The sequence below is a fragment of the Trichinella spiralis genome (assembly GCF_000181795.1).
Source record: "Trichinella spiralis strain ISS 195 chromosome Unknown Scfld4, whole genome shotgun sequence".
NCBI classification, from domain to species: domain Eukaryota; kingdom Metazoa; phylum Nematoda; class Enoplea; order Trichinellida; family Trichinellidae; genus Trichinella; species Trichinella spiralis.
The window spans coordinates 11,798,186-11,811,098 of NW_003526943.1; the positions used below are offsets into that span (position 1 = coordinate 11,798,186).

At 28.2% G+C, this 12,913-nt stretch overlaps 4 protein-coding genes across 4 annotated transcripts; 3 read left to right on the forward strand and 1 right to left on the reverse strand.

Annotated features, from left to right (window-relative positions):
* Positions 1-1,143: 1,143 nt before the first annotated feature.
* On the reverse strand, positions 1,144-3,320 carry Tsp_06589 (eukaryotic translation initiation factor 4H). The gene is made up of 7 exons (XM_003378633.1): positions 3,263-3,320; positions 2,404-2,521; positions 2,110-2,223; positions 1,961-2,055; positions 1,851-1,909; positions 1,658-1,744; positions 1,144-1,404 (listed from the first exon to the last, which is right to left on the reverse strand). Exons 1-7 carry the CDS (start codon positions 3,271-3,273, stop codon positions 1,274-1,276), a joined length of 615 nt encoding a protein of 204 aa, XP_003378681.1. The 5' UTR covers positions 3,274-3,320; the 3' UTR covers positions 1,144-1,273.
* A 777-nt stretch (positions 3,321-4,097) lies between these two features.
* On the forward strand, positions 4,098-6,365 carry Tsp_06588 (protein YIPF5). The gene is made up of 3 exons (XM_003378634.1): positions 4,098-4,376; positions 5,602-6,155; positions 6,203-6,365. The coding sequence occupies exons 1-3, from the start codon at positions 4,098-4,100 to the stop codon at positions 6,363-6,365; spliced, it is 996 nt and encodes a 331-aa protein (XP_003378682.1).
* Positions 6,366-8,910: 2,545 nt separating this feature from the next.
* On the forward strand, positions 8,911-9,627 carry Tsp_06587 (adenylylsulfate 3-phosphotransferase). Its single transcript, XM_003378635.1, has 3 exons — positions 8,911-8,926; positions 8,994-9,130; positions 9,562-9,627. Exons 1-3 carry the CDS (start codon positions 8,911-8,913, stop codon positions 9,625-9,627), a joined length of 219 nt encoding a protein of 72 aa, XP_003378683.1.
* A 330-nt stretch (positions 9,628-9,957) lies between these two features.
* Tsp_06586 (conserved hypothetical protein) lies at positions 9,958-12,459 on the forward strand. Its single transcript, XM_003378636.1, has 3 exons — positions 9,958-10,311; positions 10,462-10,553; positions 12,228-12,459. Exons 1-3 carry the CDS (start codon positions 9,958-9,960, stop codon positions 12,457-12,459), a joined length of 678 nt encoding a protein of 225 aa, XP_003378684.1.
* Positions 12,460-12,913: the final 454 nt, after the last annotated feature.

Here is a 12,913-nt window from a genome sequence, read left to right on the forward strand (position 1 = left end):
AAATACAACACTCTAAATTTGTAGTAAAACAAAAAAAAAGCACTTACTTATATTTTACTTAAAAACATATATTATTATGGAAAACATGCTACACAAGTGAATACTAAATTTTTACAAAGCAATGATATTTAACATTGAACTGGTTGAATTTATAGGAAAAAAAATCACTTGCCGATGGCAATCCAATATTGACTTATCTTTGAACGTTTCAGAAACAATCAATAAGTTGTACTTAAGGCCACATCCATCAGATACATCATTCACAACCTTAAAACAAGCATCACTTCATTACAGACTCAATACAATGACAAACAATAATATTTCACGTATAAACAAACATATGCACATATTTCAAGAAAAATTTATCAAAAAGAGCTTACGATAAAAATTAAAAATACACAATGCTGCACCTATTTCATGTTTGGCAATTCACAACGTTAGAAATACAAGACCCCCAACGCCAGCTAAATTTCCAAACCCTTAATTTGTGCACAACGCTCCAGGACTCTACCATTTGTAGACTCCACTTGATAGTGCACTTAAAAAATGCATTTTGTCTATGGTGTAATCATTTCAAAAAAATTATATTACACAGACGAAAATTAGAGTAATAACATATCATAATCGAAAATATCATTCTCATTACCATATGTATAGGTTGCAACGCAGAATTGAGTTTGTCTTCGATAATCTTTTTGTCCATCCCTATTTATCAAACTGAAAATTTCTAAAAATAACGTCAAACAAATAAGAAACGAATTAATTTAAAAACAGAAAAATATAATCTAAAAAATAAATAAATTGCGAAACAAAACAGCAGATCAAAAATGTAACGATTTTTATGCAAAGTTTAATTTGACAAAAAAAACAGCCGCTGAATAATTAACAAAATATTGCCTGTACACCAATGAATAATATAGTGAAATTTTCAATTAATTTGCAACACTAACGTCGACAGTTGTGCTATAAGTAAGTTTACCCGCACAACACAATCGAACTCATTAAAAATTAAAAATTTATAATTCAACTTTGGCATTTTTAATGATACAAAAAGTGAAACTTAAACATAACTGCAATCCACTTATTCTTACAGGTGTTCCGAGGTAGCGACCCGCAAGCAGTGAAAAAATGACAAAGAACAGAACAGAAAATTCAAGCAAACACATCTCGCCAGAAATGTTTGCCAAAATTTTCAAATACTGAAAAACGACAACAATATTTAAAATCATACATAAAAACAGCGGCATGCATGCAGCTCATTCTATAATTAACACTACTCTTCTCGAGGCTTTGCCTCTCCAAATATTTTCGCTCTTTGTGGATTATCCGCCATGGGTGAACGCAAAATTGCACCCAAAGAAGTTAATGCATCACTTCTCACCCGTGGTCGCAACTCTGGGTTCACTAAATAAACGCATTTACAGATATGAAGTGTAAAATTATTGTTAAACAGTGAAATCCAATTACTTCATTAAAACATTACTAGACACTAAAAAATCTTTTATTTTCATTATACACACGAATTGAATTTATGCCTAATTTTCTGATCTCAAAACAAACAAACAAACTAAATTAATTAGAAATATGCTTTCTTTCAATTTGTTCCATTACAAAATTATTATAACAATAAAAATACATTAAAGTTCTTAATATTTACCAGTTCCAGAAGGGCGAGAATCATTTCCGCCACCGTATTCACGATCTCCACCGAAACGACCGTTATTCCAGCGCTGGTAGTTGTAACCTTGATTTTAAAAACATATTTACAATCAGATTTTTGCTAGATTTAAAATATCATATCAAAAAAACGTAAAAATGAAAATGATAAAAAAAATTAAAGACACACGCACCATTGCTATCATTAAAACGGTTTCGCCCAAATCCTTCATTTCTACCACTATTTTCATATCTGAAATATCCCAAAAGTTATATGCGGTTATTGTTCATAACTGAATCGCACCGTCCCGGGTGTCGCTGCGGTTGGCGAACACCGGCACCTCTCGAATTTTTACGATCTTCCGCAATGTCAATGCGCAACCGTCGTTGCATAAACATCTACAACACAACAATTTTAATACGATATTTTACTTTCTATAGAAATACACATACGCCTCCATCTAACTTTAGAGCCATTTCCAATGACTCCGCATTACCAAATTCAACGTAAGCAAAGCCTTTAAACTGATCGGTATCCCGATCGTAGACCAAACGAGAACTTGTCACCTAAAAAAATTAAATATGACAACAAACGATAAAAAAAACCTTAAAAATGATAATGAAATTCAAGATTTTATAAAAAAAAATAAAGATATTATGAATAAAAATTAACAAATCACAGCCAGCTGATAACAATAATACTTGATTTTCAAATTACTGTAATAAAAATAAGAAGAATATGATCACCTGCAAATTTCGAAATATTTCTTCCAAATCACTTTGAAGAGTGGAATCCGGCAGATTCCCAACAAACGCGGTATACGGAGGTTCAGTTGGAAAAGGGCGTTGAGACTGCCCACCGTATCTTAAAATTAAATTTACGTAGCAATATAGATATTGTAATATAATAAAACAGCAAATTCAATTTCACCTGATTAAATAAAAAATACAGCTATTTATTGAATCAAAACGAACAAAAATGCAAACAAAAATTATCGAGAGCAAAATAATTTTTTTTAATATCAAAAACTTACATTACTACACATTAATAGACTACACAATTCTAACCAACAGAACTGATAAAAAGATTATACTAAATTAAAATTTAATTCAAAAGATTTATGTCATAAAATGGAAATTAAAATAGGAAAACATCTGATTAGTTACTAAATTGAAAAACGACACTGCTGATTAATTTTTCGGAATTTCAATGCATCAAAAAATTTTCATACTAAATTAAATATAAGGTTATGTAAAAATGATTAAGATAAAACAAAAAATGAGGAAGCATAACAAAATTTACCGTGGTTGTTTCCGATTTGAAAAATGTAAAATATTATGGAGAATGATGGGAAAATATGAAAATAACTTATAAAAAAGAAAAAGAATAACTAGTGTTATTCGTCAGAATTTATCATAAGACAAAAAAGGAAATAAAGGGAAAAGCTATTTACTTAACCAAACTATAATACACCATGCTTCACAATACTAAACACAATTATTCCATATTGCCATATTAAAAACAATTAACAAAAACGAAATACAATTAAATTAATAATATAAAGTAATAAAGATTTTCAATTAGTCTACAATTAGTCTGACTTACCGTCCAGCCATAACAACAAAAGAAATGCGCTAAACAACAAGCAAAACGAACAATAAAGACATAAGTAATAAAATAATAAGCAGGAACAAATTTGTAAAAGTACAGTATACTTAAATTTTTATAAATATAATTTTATGCATTGATAATTAAGTTTTATTGGTAAAATTAAATTTAATATTTATAAATTTTGAATTTTTATGAAATGCTTTACAATATAAGGAAAGCAGTTTGAACTTTGGAAAACGTTAAATATTACAAAATACTGAGCTTTATGCTTTAAATGAAAGTAATTATATTTTTTGTAGATTAAAAGGCTTAAATTCAATATACCATTAAAAAAGCTATATATTTATCAAATAATTATTCTGTGTTATTTCTTATATTACATCAAATTTTATAATAATAAAATATTGAAATTCATAATTTCATTCCTTCTACACAATTACTCTGTCATACTAATAACTTTAAAAAAAAGGTTTGTTATTGTGTTGGTAACTGATGCAAATTGTATCTGAATTTAATAAAATTACCGTAAGATGTGTTACAGTATGTTTGGACCGATATTTTAGACAAAAAAACACGTAAGAAATGTTTTTTAGTGTATATTGCAATTGAAATATTGACGTAATTTTATTTGTATACAATTTTAGATATACTTATAATTGTTAAGAGGGTATTCATAATTTTCTGAATTTCTGCATCTTTAAGAATTTGTTATGTATGGCGATATAATTGTGGAAGATTTTAATATGAATTGTTAATATAGTGATGTTTAAGTTGCATTACGCATGTTCTAACCGTGTGCAGTTTTAGATATTTTTCTGAATCGAACATAATGGCTTATCAATTGTATCGTAATACCACGCTTGGAAGCACGCTTCAGGAAACGCTGGATGAGTTTATTCAAAGCGGGCAGATTACACAACAACTAGCATTTAAAGTACTTCAGGCTTATGACAGAACTATGAATAAGGCGCTGTCTACCAAGGTCCGTTCGAAAATACAGTTTCGTGCAGGAAAACTGTGTACTTATCGATTTTGTGATAATGTGTGGACGTTTGTTATGGAGCAAATTGAATTTCGTGATTCGCATGAAGTAATGTTTGCAGAAAAGGTGAAATTTGTGGCTTGTGATGGTCGTTCAAATGCGCTGTTGTCGTCAGAACCGGGATCTTCTACCAGTTTACCGTCATCTGAAACTTGATATATTTCTCACATATTTTGATTCATCTTGTGACTGCAAATGTGTTTTTTTATGATCTAAATGTTCTGATATTGTAAATAAATTCTGGTAAACGGACATAATGTTGAACATTTGAAATAAACTTTCAGTTATCAGTTTATTTCGAATAATTCTAATAGCAGTAATTAAGTCATTTTGCTAGTACTATTATATCAGTTTACATTAATAGTAAAATAAAATTACTGTATGTTAATTAGTTTCACTTTTATTCGCAATGCATCATTAAGTGAAAAATGACTAAGGTTATCATTCATTGATTTAATCCTCAAATTGTTGGCATAACTATTGAACTGAATTGATTATCAGAAAGAAAACCTTCTGAAACCAATTTGTTCAACAACATAAACTGTATTTTATAATTATTCATTCAAATAGATTCAGTTTATTATTATATCATATGAAAAAATGTAAATCATAAGATTAAATGTGTATGAGTGACCACAATACATGGTCTGTAAGCAATTCTAGTTCCAGTTTACAATATTAACATCAATTAACCTTTAAATACATTTATGCGATTTCAATAAAATCTGCTCTAAAATTTCTAAATATTATGATTTTTTGATAGGATGTTTATTTTTCAAGAAATGTTGTTATTTGCCTTGATTTATATAATATATATATTATATTGCTTTTAGTTGATTTCTTGCTAGTATTTGTGTGTTTTTCATTTTCTTCATTCAGCTAAAAATGGAAAAAGTTGCATTTTGAAACATAAATAAAAACGTGGTTTTTAAAAGTAGATCTTGACTTTTTCAATGACTGTCGCTACCGTATGAAACATGCTGTAGCTTTGTGTTGCATTTTTTGTTTTGGTAAAAGTGAGTTTAGTTTAGTTTTACTCCAAGTCATTATTAATTTTATATTAAATAATTTAGCTGTATTGAGAACTTTTAATTTTTTTTGTTTCTTTATAATTTTCTATTATCAGTTTTGCAGGAAATTTGAAATTTAATTTTAAACATTTATTCATTTCAGTATTTTATATAACTACCATGCTATTTTTATTCAATATTGAACATATTTTTTAAGCTTGTATATTTAGATATTTCTATTGTACAGTTTGAAATAAAGTTTCTGGTGATACCATTTTTAGATTGACAAAATGAGTGGATTTGTTGATCAGTCTGGTTGGTATGGTGCAGGTGGTGAATGGAGTGGTTACGAGATGCCTTCAGATGCTCAGAAAGATTATTCCCATAAAAATTATTTATATTCAAACAAGTTGAATAGTGGTAATTATTATGGAACAAACTTTGCGTATGATCAGTTGAATGAAATGGAGCAGAACAATTATTTGGACGAACCGCCTTTACTTGAAGAATTGGGAATAAATTTTCATCACATCTGGCAAAAAACGATGTCAGTTTTAAATCCATTCAAAGAAGCCGAACCAGCTGTAATAAATGACTGCGATTTGGCTGGTCCCGTTGTATTTGCTCTTTTATTTGGTTCGGCTTTACTGTTTCATGGAAAAGTGCAGTTTGGTTACATTTATGGTGTTGGAGTGGTCGGCTGCCTAGGAATGTTTACCCTTTTGAACTTGATGACTCCTTATGGAATTAGTTTAATATCTACAGTCAGCATTGTGGGTTACTGTTTATTGCCAATGGTACTTCTTTCTACAGTAGCTGCCATTTTTTCTTTCAAGTAATTTTTTAAAATTGTTTTTAAGTGTTTCAAATTCATTTTTTAAGGGATACAGTTGGCTTGGCAATTTCTGCTTTCGCCGTTCTTTGGTGTAGTGCATCTGCTTCAAAGCTGTTTGTTACCGCACTTGTAATGAACAATCAGTGGATGCTTGTTGCATATCCATGTTTTTTGCTATATGGTGTATTTGCTTTATTAGCAGTATTTTGACGTGTTCAGTATATTAAATACTCTTGAATTAATCAATACAGTATGAAATATTTCTTACGTTTTTCTGCTGTATCTACAAAATTTCTGTTGCAACAATTTTTTTCCAACAAAATCAGCATATTTATGTTTTAAATATTTTGACGGTGATCACATTTTGTCAATTTCTGCTACAATTTGAATTTGAAATACAATTTGCTGCTGAATATTAATAAATTAAGTTGAGATAGGGATAAAATTTATAAAGGCATAGTGTAAAAATCTGCTATTGTTTATTATGGCGTTGTTATTGAAAATTTTATTTGTAATAAATGCAAATTTCTGAAAAAATATTTTCAATTAAGAAATGGACGTTTAATTATTTATTTTGTAAAGCATGGTAAGTGGTGTTGAACTGGTCATTTGATTTTGAAAATTGAAAGAATTTTATTCTTAATATTGTTTTGATATACGGAGTTTCATCGACGTAAAGGAATAACACAATTTTTTAATAAAATGAAAATATTGTGAAATAATATTTATCAGTGTCATTGAAATTTGAAAATATTTAATTTTCTGATTAAATTTTAGAACTGTTGCATTTGGAAGTGAATTATCAAAGACATTCATCACACTTTTTTCCTAAAACAAAATTGTTAATTAAATTTTGAAAATATTGTAAAATTTACCTTTTTTGATTATAGTTTCTGTAAATTTATAATAAAAACTGTCCGAAGATTTCTTCTGCAAATTATTGAAAAGATTTTTTAATTCATAATCGGTCATTGTCGATTGAAGGTACATGTTTACACCAATTGTATTATTCGCTCTTCTTCTGAAAAGTGAAATAAAAATTGAATTAAAAAAAATATATATAATCATATAGCATACCGATAGCATTTTATGTTGGAAGATTGATACTTGTGGCAGAATAATGGCAAACGTACGTTCATCTCCATTATAGCGGTAAGTATCTGAATATATCAGAAAAAAAATTTCATTTCAGAATAATAATTTAAAAAGTTTTCCTACGTCAAACTGAATAGCTTTGTTGAAACCCTGTCGTATTGGATGGTCACTTTTATCATCGTCCAACAATTTTGACTTGTACTTTATGTTGCTTATTGTTGTTTGTATGCAGTGAAAATTGCCATTTTGAAAATCTGTAGTACATTGCAGTGCTTTTCATAGTAAATATATTAATTAAATTATACTTTTGTATTAAGTTTTTATTTGAATTTAATATTATTTCAAGTAATGCGATTAAACATTCAAAAACATAGCTATAAATCAGAATAAAAACTTATTGATTTATATTTATGCATTGAATTTATATTGATTTAAATGAATGTAACACTTTTATTAAAGACTAAGAACAGAGAAATTCTTAAAATCGAAATGAATATTTTTCGTTTCGGTATTCAGGTATTAATATTCATTTTAAATGATTTCTCATCACTTACTTTTATTTTATTGCTTTCCTACAGTATACTTTATTAAATTAAATTAAATTATTATTTTGTTGAATTTCAATTTTACAATTATTTTAAATGTATTATTTTGATCTCATCAAGTTTTTTGTTAAGGGTTTCAAATTTTAATAAAAGCGTTGCAATAATGACTCACTTGGATTACAAGAAAATACTTCTGATAAGAGAAACCAGCAAATGGTGCTGTATAATGCAGAGTTCCTTTCCATAATGAATTTTCAAACTGATTAATACAGTGACAAGGTAATGTGATGCGTCATTGCAACCTGTAAGGCAGCCTATAAAAGGTAACTTTCTAGGAAGGATTTTATTTTTATTTCTCCATCATTTTTATTATTGCCATTATGTCTTTAAACAAAGTAAACAAAATTGTGTCACAGCGTGAGTAATATATTAATCAGTTGTCTAATTTTTTTCATTTTTCATTCATAATCGATTTTTTGAAATATAGACTTCATTATAAAACTAATGAAATGTAATGATAAGAATAATTTACTAGATATAATTTATTGTTGAGTTTTTAATGAATATGAATATGAATATGAGTATGATGAATAAAATAATTCGATAGAGAAAGTTATGACAAGATAACATTTTTCTTGCGCATTTTTCAAAGTGAATACTGAAATATTTTTCATGAAAATGGAAATTAAATTTGAATGCAATATTATTATTGTAAAAATATTTATTTTATCCTACTATAAAATTTTGATTTGTGCTTATTGCAAAGCGAATGTTTGATGACGAATCATTTTACCATTGAAAGCAATAAAAAGTAAGAATGCTGAACAAACAGAATTGTTGTGGGAAAATCAAACGCATCTGACAGCTTTTATGGACAGTGGGATGAATTTTATGATTGTACACAAACATCCTCTCGAAGTAAACAACTTTAAACAATTATTCATTTCAAAACTCCATACTGATCAGTCCAGTGGTTGTGGTTTTTTCTGTTTTTCAAAAATTTTGCACGCAGAACATATTTTCATATCTAAAATTTCCAACAACATCAGATGATTGAAAAAATTTTTCCACTTTTCATATTTTCACAATTTTATCACTTGTGTAATTTCCAGATGATGCCTTCGTCTGTTGGTAAGAGGAAGAATTTTTAATTTTGCAATTTGGATGAAGTGAAACAGAAAAACAAAAGAAATTACAGGACCAAAAACTTCAGTGCCTGTGTTGTATTGTTTGGTTTCGAAATTGAAAGATATTCCCTATGAAAGTGAGATAATGGATGACAATAAAAGACAAGGGATATGGCACAGTGGTTTTCGAAAAGCTGTGCAATATGATGTCAGTTTATTTTTTAAAAAAATATTTTTATTTCAGCAAAATTATTATTCCTCAAATTTATTTAATATATACATATATATATATATATATATATATATATATATATATATATATAGGTTATGAGAACTATGTTCGCAAGTGGTCTGTGCGATCGATATCAGTACAGTCGAGTTCGTTGCTTTCGGTAAGTTTGTGGGTAAAAACTTTTTCTACAACTTGTATTTTCATATTTTTAGTAATGAAAACAACAATGTCAAAGTTGTGATGGAACTCTCCGTATATGCGTATTTAGATGAAATGGAAAATTTCATTCAGGCATTTAGAAGCTTTCAACCTGTAACAAATTCTTACATTTTTGATGATATCGAAATACGTCAAGGTATGAATGAAAATAAATTTGACTTTACATTTTACAATAAACTTAATTGCAGAGCCATCATCTTTGTGTGATATATGTTGAAAAGCGTGAACATTGCAAAAAGCTAATTTGCATATAGACTATTTAGTATATTTTTAGTATTTTTAAAATTAATGTTCGAATGTTGAATATTTTAAAATTAATAAAATAAAAATTTACTATTAATAAAAATGCCATTTTATTGTGGAAATAGAATTATATTATTTCTAAGATAGATTGTCATAATATAATATGTGGAGGAATTATGAAAGGAAGTTCAGTATTGATATTTGCAGCGAGCTCATCTTGAATTATATCAGTCAAATCTGTAGTTATTGAACCTCGAGGTGAAACGATGATCACAACTGGACTTTCTGGATAAACAGTTTCAACAGATGGATGAATTATCAAGCTCGAAGGTTGATAACAAATGCCCTGTATGCAGCGTTCCCCAATTCCACAAAATCCTGTCCTGAAGCACGGTTTGTTTGTCGGTTCAGCGTATACACAATGTCGAGATATGCAAAGTGAATTGAATGGACAATGGTTATGCGTTGTGCATCCTACAGAACCGAATGCATCTGAAATTAAATTTAAAATGACTAACTTTGGCATGAAAAATATATTCCAAATCCAATCATACCTACTAATTGAAAGCAGTAGCCATTTTTACAAAATCGACCACTCCTTTCAAAGAAATCATTCACTCCACATCTGCAATGCCAATTTGTACGACACTGATTTTCATTCGAAGCAACTGGTTGAGCAACAACGCAATGTCGAAGTAAGCATACCGTATTTTCGAATAAGCAGTCACTGTGCTTAATACATCGATCTAAAAACATTAAAATAAACATATGCAATCGAAAGGCAAGGAAATTTTTTTCAAAATATCTCATTTTTATTAAAAATTTTAAATAATTCTATTTTTCAGTTTATTAATTCGAAAATTCTCATAAATACAAATCATTTGAAAGCGACAATCACAACTGCATTCTTTATTTTTTTTGAACAAATATGCAAAACGTTTACCTGCATTTGCAATTGAAATTAATAGGCACAGTCCAGCAGTTGCAAATGTGAAACAAGAAACCATTGATTTCTAAATTATATTTGCATATAAATTTTTTTGAAAAAATGATTCATATTTTACTATGGTTATTTTACAATATGTAAATTTTAAATTAATTTTAAAAAACAATGGAGAGAAGAAAACATATATTGTTGATTTTCTTCCAAAATAATTCTGCCATTATAATAAAAAAGGTATAATAATAAATTGCAAATGAATTTTTCAAAAATTATTTTCAACATGAATTATAATAATCTCTGAATAAAAATGGATAAAATAAACAAAATTTATACAAGTTACTCTTTACATTATTTAGGTAGATTTCAAAATACAGTTTGTTAACTACATGTAATGCAGTTTATTCTGAGAATAATAATAAAATTGATAATAACAAAAAATTGTATTAATTCAGTTGAAAAATGAAAAAAAGAGTTTGCAAAAAAATTTTAGGTTATTTTCACACTGTATTTATCAATTTCTATAAAACTAGTTAGCAGAAGCGAAAATTTACATGACAAAAATTAAATTCGCCAAAATTCATTTTTTGTGCTAAAAAAAGAAGAAAACAATTTTAATTAAATACGAAATATTCAATTAAATTTTTTTTGATAGTAGAGCTGTTTGAAATAATTCAGAAATCAAAATTTTCAACTGATCACAATTAATAAATAAATATTTTCTTTGGTAGAATATGTGGAGAATAGCATTTTGCACTTTTTTTTACTTTTGTATGTTAAACAGGATATTTTCATTTCATTTCATTTATTTAGTAAAATGAGCTTGTTGAGACTAGAGCAGACGTGTTTTTCCAGCTTATTTCGACTAGCCCAATTTTCCTTTCCAACTAATTGGCTGCTACTCCATACAATCCCATCTAATTCGTACTGTTTAATGCTTTTTTGTTTTGGTTAATTATTAATTTCATTTATTAGAAACAAAGAATTTTTTGTTATAATTTTTGTTTTTTTTCTATGATTATTTTTGATTATTGTTATTTTGATGAGGAAAAATGATTTTGATTTTATTCAACACGTCAGCTATTTTCCTCCAACATAGCACTGACGTAAATAATTTGCAATTTCGGTTTTTGTTTTCAAATTATCTGTAATGAAGAAAAAGTATTGAATAATATGAGTGAATAATATTAAATAATATTAAAAATCTGTTTTCAGTTTATTAATAAATTACAAACTGAAGTTCAAACTTTTCAATTCGATTAAACTGAACAATATTTCATGCAAATATATGATGAAATGTTGATGAAAATTGGATGTTTTTGCAATGGGGAATAATCATTTGCTGCATATTCATTTTTGCCTCGTCCATTCTTAAATAGTGTAGCTTGGATAGCTTTTCTACTATTTACAAATAGAATATATAAAATTATCAAGAAAAAACTATTGTCCAAATGATATGCTTACATCATGTGCCAAAATGATATTTGATAAAATATAATTGACTTATTGTATTAAGGCTACCTTTGTTTAGTTGAGTTTTGCAACGTTTCAAGTTTTACATTTTTCATAACATTTATTTGAAATAATTGTATTGAGACTGTCAGTATCCCTGTTAAATATGTTATGTTATTTAAAAATTACATTTATTTAATTATATTATTTTTAAAAAAGCTATTCCAATCCACATCTCTGCAAAGCGGATTCGAGAGTTCCCGCGTATTCAGGAAACTGTTGGTATACTGTATTTTTGAAAGTTTCCGCTAACATTTCAACCATGTCCTTTCGCTTATTTGTAAAAGAGTCAAAATCTCTGACTGGTTGGAAACACAAACCACCGATGCACCGCTCCCCGAGTGGACAACTGCCGCAACGTCCACAACGAAGCCCGGATGGTTCCGCATAGACGCAATGCCGACGTATGCAAATCGCTTGTCCAATGCATTGTTCCTGAGTTACACAGCCATAACTGCCCGGTGACACTAAAAAGTAATTATTCAAATTCAAATCTACAAATGCAAATTTGACAAAATATCCACTTGATAACTTAAAATTGAATAAGCTGTGTGAAATATTTACTGATTTTGAAACGCGCATAGCCTGTATTGATTATATCATATGACATACTTTTTATGTGATAGCACCTTCCCTCTTTGCATCCTCGTCCAAGATTGCCAACACCAATACCTCGCGTGAAGCATTGAGCATTAGTCGTACAAGAGTTCATTGGTAGTAAATCAGCGGCAATACATTTACGCAAAAAACACAAAGCATTTTGTGGATTGCAAGCATCATGCCGTAAACATCCATCTAAAATAAATGTGAAAACAACATTTTTAAAATAAATCATGAGCATTTTG

What these genes read in the sequence shown, in the direction of transcription:
- Tsp_06589 (XM_003378633.1), bottom strand. An exon ending in CCGCAGCGACACCCGGGACG is followed by an intron (nt 1,910 to 1,960) that starts GTGCGATTCAGT and finishes GGGATATTTCAG; the next exon opens with ATATGAAAATAGTGGTAGAA. An exon ending in CCGTTTTAATGATAGCAATG is followed by an intron (nt 1,745 to 1,850) that starts GTGCGTGTGTCT and finishes TTTAAAATCAAG; the next exon opens with GTTACAACTACCAGCGCTGG.
- Tsp_06586 (XM_003378636.1), top strand. Translation starts at nt 9,958, where the DNA reads ATGCCCTGTATGCAGCGTTCCCCAATTCCACAAAATCCTGTCCTGAAG. An exon ending in AGCAACAACGCAATGTCGAA is followed by an intron (nt 10,312 to 10,461) that starts GTAAGCATACCG and finishes TCTATTTTTCAG; the next exon opens with TTTATTAATTCGAAAATTCT. An exon ending in TTTGAACAAATATGCAAAAC is followed by an intron (nt 10,554 to 12,227) that starts GTTTACCTGCAT and finishes TTTTTAAAAAAG; the next exon opens with CTATTCCAATCCACATCTCT.
- Tsp_06587 (XM_003378635.1), top strand. An exon ending in GAAAAGCTGTGCAATATGAT is followed by an intron (nt 9,131 to 9,561) that starts GTCAGTTTATTT and finishes ACTTAATTGCAG; the next exon opens with AGCCATCATCTTTGTGTGAT.
- Tsp_06588 (XM_003378634.1), top strand. Translation starts at nt 4,098, where the DNA reads ATGGCTTATCAATTGTATCGTAATACCACGCTTGGAAGCACGCTTCAG. An exon ending in AAGTAATGTTTGCAGAAAAG is followed by an intron (nt 4,377 to 5,601) that starts GTGAAATTTGTG and finishes TACCATTTTTAG; the next exon opens with ATTGACAAAATGAGTGGATT. An exon ending in GCTGCCATTTTTTCTTTCAA is followed by an intron (nt 6,156 to 6,202) that starts GTAATTTTTTAA and finishes TCATTTTTTAAG; the next exon opens with GGATACAGTTGGCTTGGCAA.